The sequence below is a fragment of the Mixophyes fleayi genome, chromosome 12 (genome assembly GCF_038048845.1).
Source record: "Mixophyes fleayi isolate aMixFle1 chromosome 12, aMixFle1.hap1, whole genome shotgun sequence".
NCBI classification, from domain to species: Eukaryota; Metazoa; Chordata; class Amphibia; order Anura; family Limnodynastidae; genus Mixophyes; species Mixophyes fleayi.
In genome coordinates this window covers 74,339,030-74,346,478 of record NC_134413.1, presented here as the reverse complement: position 1 = coordinate 74,346,478, position 7,449 = coordinate 74,339,030, and the positions used below count along the sequence as shown (strand labels likewise).

Below are 7,449 nucleotides of genomic sequence, written 5' to 3'. Positions count from 1 at the left end.
GATGCGAGTTTGCCCTTCTTGTTCTGAAAACTATTGGAGAATAAGTGATTTTTTTGCAATATAATGAAAAACAGTTAAGAAAACATTTTTTATCCTAAAACTAAAGCACAATAAAAATCTTTATCAGAATATAAAGATACGATGAATATTGAAGGGACGACCAAAAAGGGACCAAAAACTGACTTAAATTTCAGCCAACCATCCACCTGCCTGGCTGTAAAATGGTTATATTTGCAATAGATGAGGCTGCTACGCCCCTCGTATGCAAACACCTGGCCTCTCCTAGTCAGTATCCTGAGCATACAATACCTGGGGTGAGGCCGGGGGGGGAGAGGAGCCTTATAAATTAGACACCTTGAATGGGATCGCTGGACATACAATGAAAAGCCTTATCAGGGCGGGACACAGAACCTCATTCAGCTCTGTCAAATCCAGCGGACCCCCTCCCATGGCCGAAACTGCTGCCGTCACTGGATAAAAAGCAAATATGAAGCGAAAGTCCAAGAGCATAATTAAACCACTGTGCCCAAAGAAAGTAGAGACAATCTATCATTAGGATCGGTTTTTAATGCACACAACCTTACTGTGAAGTAGACAAAAGTCATGATTGCAATTATACAGATGAAGTAGATTTTATTGATGAATTTAACTCACTTGGCTCCACAATTAGCAAAAATGAAATTAATATCACACTTTTTCCAATAAATTGAATATGGAAAGGCTGTGAGTCACCCCATTTGATATTCCTCCTTGTGGTCAGTGTGCTTTAGCCACCTGCAGGTGGCGCTGTTGCTAGAGTTCTTCATGGATGGGGGTCAGTCTATGGCTAAAATCTCTCCGAAGATACCAAGAGGAGAGCACAAGACACTATGAAGCGGATTGAGTTTGGCTCCATAAATGGAGATTGTTGAGCATGTGAAAATAGCGCCCCACTTTCATATTCTATTTCCACTTATCGTGGCCAAAGTATCCCCCAATGAAAAGGGGAATGGTGGCTTGTCATGTTGCAGGAAAGTTGGGAGCAAAAATAAGCTGAGCTTTGACTTTCTCCAGCCCTGACCATATTACTAGTGGGCAGCACGGTGGCTCAGTGGTTAGCACTTCTGCCTTACAGCACTGGGGTGATGAGTTCAATTCCCGACCATGGCCTTATCTGTGTGGAGTTTGTATGTTCTCCCCGTGTTTGCGTGGGTTTCCTCCGGGTGCTCCGGTTTCCTCCCACACCCCAAAAAACATACTGGTAGGTTGATTGGGTGCTAACAAATTGACCCTAGTCTGTGTGTGTCTGTGTATGTTAGGGAATTCAGACTGTAAGCTCCAATGGTGCAGGGACTGATGTCAGTGAGTTCTCTGTACAGCACTGCAGAATTAGTGGCGCTATATAAATAAATGGTGATGATGATGATTCAACCTTGAGGATTCTCCGTCACGTTGTATAGGGGTTTCAACACTTTGATCAAATTGTTAGCTAACAATTTCAAAGATTTACCTAGTTTAGCACTATTGCATCGTTACCAGATCTCCTTGTTTTAGATTACACACAGTGGCCAACTTTGCAGTTGGTTGGATAAGGGGACAGCAGCGAGCTGACATAACATCTGCTCTATTCATCCTGGGTCCATTCAATCTTCACCAAGGAATTCAACTCCTGATCTGAGGGATTCTCCGGCATCAATCATCATCATCATCTATTTATTTATATAGCGCCACTAATTCCGCAGCGCTGTACAGAGAACTCACATCAGTCCCTGCCCCATTGGAGCTTACAGTCTAAATTCCCTCACACACACACACAGAGATGTGGTTCTACAGGTTTGGGAGAATGGATATTATTCCTGGATACAAAGTGGTATTTTTGGTTTTCTCCCTTGAAACAAAACAGCCAGATGGACTATAAAGAGTTCATAGAAAGTGCGCCTCTATATAAGGGCGTGGAAACAGATATCAGTCATTACAGGATAACGTTTCAGATACGTTCGACCAAGGGGACTTTTAGACAGTAGAATTGGGGAACAGAGAACACTCATTGTGGGCGTTGGACAGAAGTCAACGAGCCACTGGTCAGAGGGCGATGTGAGATGCTCATAGAGCCAGTTTCTATATATAAACTCTTTTAAGTTGGAAGAAAATAGAGATGTTACATTGTGACGAAAACTGAGAACAGGGGAACCAGGGAAGAGAAGAAGTAGAATTGGGGAACAGAAAATGTGAATCAATGGCTGATAATCTCACTCCGTATATTAATCTTTACCCCTTATATAATAACAATACCTACTTAATACATGATATAAGGTCACAGTTTTAATTGTAGAAATGATGGTGGCAAAGAAAGCAATACAAGTTCCACTAACCAGCTAATACTACGCAACCAACTATAGGGATGGCCAACCGTCACCATAGGCAAACCGAGGGGGGTTTCCTAGTGCCTGGAAACCCCCTCCAAGCCTGGGGCACTGTATAATTGAGGTGGCTGGACCCTGCCCCCGCTTCACACGGCTCTGCTTGAAAAGGGAGAGCTGCGTGCACCTAACAGTAGTGCATGCAGCATTGCCCATGTATATTATGGGGATAGGAAGAGTTGGAGAGCAGCCAAGCACTGTCTAAAATTATAGCTACGCCCCCATGCATGTTGGTCACGCCCACTGGCGGCGTGGTGTGGAAACCCTCCTCTACAAATCCTGCATTTGCCCCTGGACCGAAGATGGAAGAATCGTCCGGCCAAACGTAAACTCAGATAATGTCTCTAATGGTGGGGATTGGAAGCTCATAGAGGAAAGTGGACAATGTCTATAGAAGTTTGAAGGAGTCCTACACCAACTTGTATGGTCACAACGCACTGACACTCACCTTGCAGGCAGGTAACAAGACAATTACCTGCCAGAAGGGTATGCTGGGACTTGTAGTTTCACAACACCTGGAGTGTCACAGGTTAGATAACACTGATATAGGTCGATGGGAGGTGGGTCGATAAGGGGGGGTTAGCAGGCCTCGATTTGCGGGAATGCCCTTTAGGCTCGGGCTAGGGTGGCAGAGGTCAAACACGTTTGACGTGCCGTTGTTATTAGCGCTTTTACTTGTGTTCAGACGGTAAATGCGAGTGATTGGAGCAAACAGCATTAGGGGCAATGCTCCTTGAGAGCTATGTGAGGAGATAAAGGGATTCCATGGAAGTGAAAGCAAACAATGGAACTGTACTAAACGGTGAGCTCTGCAAGCAGACCTACTAACGCCATCACAGAAGCTCTGTAAAGTCCTGCAAGAAGAATATTTTTTTTAATATATTTATCCCTTAATGTTTGTATTAGGCAAATAGAAACTTAAATAGAAATGATAGGGTTAGAGACAATTTAATTACAGTAGGGTAATGGAGGGTGTGGAACCGGCTCCTTATATAATACTACAGGTTTCACTTTTATAACACTTTAACCATTCAACCCAACTCAATTTCCTTTCGTGGCACGGAGGAAGCAGAGGTGGAAAAGTAAATTCATTTAGGTTCTGCGGAGAGGACCCCAGCAGCCACCCACGTGTGGCTTTTCAGTCAGGTTAACCTCCGCATCTGACCTCTGTAGCACCCCACACGCAGCCTCCTTGTCTCCGTGAGTCAGACAGGACGAGCCTCCCTCCGCACCCGCCACACTAAACACCAAGAATGTGGGGGTGAGTTTGTCCAAATACATTTCCTACAAAGCCGTAATCATCCTGGAAGAGAAAAGCCACCGCGCCCACGGGCCCAGATACCGCTAATACGTGGGTACCGCCAACAGTGAGATGAGGTTAATCCTCTCATATAAAACGGCAGATTTCATGTTTCTAAAACCGTCCTCCGTGTTTTCCTGAGGTGTGGGGGCCAGAGAAAGCATTGCCGGAGGGAACGCCACACCAATGGCTCTTAACCCCTTCATGCTCAAATGGAAAATCTATCTCCACGGAGCTCATACTGCCTGTACCCCACTCCATAGGCAAACCGAAGGGGGTTTTCTAGAGCCTGGAAACCCCCCTCCAAGTCTGGGGCACTGTATAATTGAGGTGGCTGGACCCCACTCCCGCTTCACACAGCTCTGCTTGAAAAGAGAGAGCTGCATGCACCTAACAGTAGTGCACGAAGTATTGCCCACATATATTATGGGGATAGGAAGAGTTGGAGAGCAGCCAAGCACTGTCTAAAATTATAGCCACGCCCCCATGCATGCTGGACACGCCCACTGGTGGTGTGGTGTGGAAACCCCCCTCTACAAATCCTGCATTTGCCCCTGCACTCATACTTTGAGTGGGGTACAGGCAGGGCTGCCATCAGGGTGGTACAGGCAGGGGAGGGCTGGCAAATTTTAGCCATGGGGAAAGACTCGACTGAGCAGGCAATTAGGAACCCCACTGCCCCCCAGTCCAGCCTGTCCATGGATCCCTGGGTAAAGGTGTAAGGGTTCCAGACAGTCTAGAGGGCCCCCCATTATTTCCCAGCCCCGCCTCCAAGGAACAACAGGATAGCATGTGTTGCCCCCTTGCCAGGATAGTAATGACCAATCATTTAATTTTCCACAGGGCCATGTAGGGAGGTCTGATGGGCATGTAAGGAGCAGGTGGGGAGGACTGATGAGCATGTGGGGGGGGAGGGGTTATGAAGAACATGTGGCAGTCGGAGGGCATGTGGGGCTATTTTGGAGCATATGGGAGGTCAAGTGTTGGAGTTTTGGAGGGACACGTGGGGGCATATTGGGATGAGAGATATGGGTGTGCCAAGGTGCGCTTTTGGGTTGTGGTGTGGGCCCTGCCTCTTTCATTTGTACTGGGCCGCATAGTTTCTGAAGGCAGCCCCGGGTATAGACCTTGCCCATTTTTATTTGTCAATTATTAATAAAGCTTTCCTTGACAAAAAGTAAATGCGCTCCATTACCGCTTGAAAGTACAGTGCAAATAAATGGCATTTTAATTGATAAAAATACATTACTTTAACACTGCCGCTTTCGATATTATGCCTTATTTAGAGGATATCATGGAAATTGCGCCATCTCGCTATTAGTCAGGTCCCTTCATCAGCATGTACCCAGCATGCTTTGCCAGTAGATATCTGCCAGGGCATGTACTTCCACAACACCCGGAGATCCGCAGGGCTGTACTAGATTGCCAGCTCTGCAGCCCAGAGGCTTACACAGCCTGAAGATTATTCAGTGCATGTCCCTGGCACAATCCTTATTTTATTTCTTTAAAAAAGCTCAGATACTTTCTCTCTCCTCTTTCTCTGGAACTCTCCACCCCCGTGTGGTGGCTCAGGACGGTGCAGGCCGGGAACGTCATCTGAAAAAAAAAACCGAATAGGAAGTGAGCGTGTCTAGACCTTGAGCTATTTATAGTGCGGGGATATTTTTAGTCCATATATGCACAGTAGGAGTTTTTGGAATGGAAAAAAAAAAAAAAAAAAAAAGTTTCTTTCGATCTGTCTTACAGAACAAAGTCCTTTCATAGTAGCTTGCAAAGGAAGTGACTGTGTACACTGCGGGGTTATCAATAGGGCTACAGTTACTGCCCTGCCAGAACAATGCGGCTATTTTAGGAGCATGAATAGACAGAATGTGTGTGAGGCTTGTGCCAGGATACCAGTAACCAAACATGTCATTTCACACCACGCCAAGTCACCGCGGCAGGGAGGGCATGGCGGAGGCCTTAGACATAACCTCCCTTTCAATCTGGGCCAAGCTGAAAAAGGCAGCTCTGTTCTGGCCCATCTTACGGATATTATTTCATATATTTTTTGCAATATTTGTTACGGTGAAACTAGTAGGCTTATTCTAAAGAAAGTGAGATATGTTCGCAAGTTGTAAGACACAGGTAGATTAGCGACCTTGTCACATGCGGGTAGGTATCAGAGCGGCTGTCAGACACAGGTATATACAGTGGTGGGATTCCAATATATTTAGAACCGGTTCTCTGCCCTAATGACCGTTTTAAGGATACAGAAAGATATCCCGAATGGTAGTTTAATATTTCATGCATTTAATACTCAAATAAGAACAATAAAAGAGGTACGCAAAGCTAGATTATGTTAGAAGAAAGAATTTTGTGCCATGATGCTTTCACCCCTTCACACTGTGCCATGCTGCTTTTACCCCCCCTTCACACTGTGCCATGCTGCTTTTACCCCCCCTTCACACTGTGCCATGCTGCTTTTACCCCCCCCCCCCCTTCACACTGTGCCATGCTGCTTTTACCCCCCCTTCACACTGTACCATGCTGCTTTTACCCCCCTTCACACTGTGCCATGCTGCTTTTACCCCCTTCACACTGTGCCATGCTGCTTTTACCCCCCCCCCCTTCACACTGTGCCATGCTGCTTTTACCCCCCCTTCACACTGTACCATACTGCTTTTACCCCCCTTCACACTGTGCCATGCTGCTTTTACCCCTTCACACTGTGCCATGCTGCTTTTACCCCCCCTTCACACTCTGCCATGCTGCTTTTACCCCCCCTTCACACTGTGCCATGCTGCTTTTACCTTCACACTGTGCCATGCTGCTTTTACCCCCCCTTCACACTGTGCCATGCTGCTTTTACCCCCCCCTTCACACTCTGCCATGCTGCTTTTACCCCCCCTTCACACTCTGCCATGCTGCTTTTACCCCCCCTTCACACTCTGCCATGCTGCTTTTACCCCCCCTTCACACTGTGCCATGCTGCTTTTACCCCCCCTTCACACTGTGCCATGCTGCTTTTACCCCTTCACACTGTGCCATGCTGCTTTTACCCCTTCACACTGTGCCATGCTGCTTTTACCCCCTTCACACTGTGCCATGCTGCTTTTACACCCCCCTTCACACTGTGCCATGCTGCTTTTACCCCCCTTCACACTGTGCCATGCTTGCTTTTACCCCCCTTCACACTGTGCCATGCTTCTGCTTTTTACCCCCCTTCACACTGTGCCATGCTGCTTTTACCCCTTCACACTGTGCCATGCTGCTTTTACCCCCCTTCACACTGTGCCATGCTGCTTTCTGCTGCTTTACCCCTTCACACTGTGCCATGCTGCTGTTACCCCCTTCACACTGTGCCATGCTGCTTTTACCCCCTTTCACACTGTGCCATGCTGCTTTTACCCCCCTTCACACTGTGCCATGCTGCTGTTACCCCTTCACACTGTGCCATGCTGCTTTTACCCCCCTTCACACTGTGCCATGCTGCTTTTACCCCCACTTCACACTGTGCCATGCTGCTTTTACCCCCTTCACACTGTGCCATGCTGCTGTTACCCCCTTCACACTGTGCCATGCTGCTTTTACCCCCCTTCACACTGTGCCATGCTGCTTTTACCGGCTCCTTCACACTGTGCCATGTTGCTTTTGCTCCCCCTTGCTCCCGCTCCTTCACTTTCCTTTTCTTTTTTATCGGCTTCTCTTCTCGTCTTCTGTCTTCTTGCTTCTTACTTGATGACTACTCTCTGCGCTGCTCCTCACTGA

The 7,449-nt window shown here is 47.2% G+C and overlaps 1 protein-coding gene across 1 annotated transcript in view; it reads right to left on the bottom strand.

Moving 5' to 3' along the window:
• Positions 1-5,203: 5,203 nt before the first annotated feature.
• Positions 5,204-7,449, bottom strand: part of LOC142108371 (Fc receptor-like protein 5) — a 38,789-nt gene continuing 36,543 nt past the window's right edge. Inside the window, exon 6 of the mRNA XM_075191996.1 lies at positions 5,204-5,295. Coding sequence (XP_075048097.1) covers positions 5,204-5,295 — 92 coding nt within the window. The remainder of the gene's footprint in view (positions 5,296-7,449) is intronic.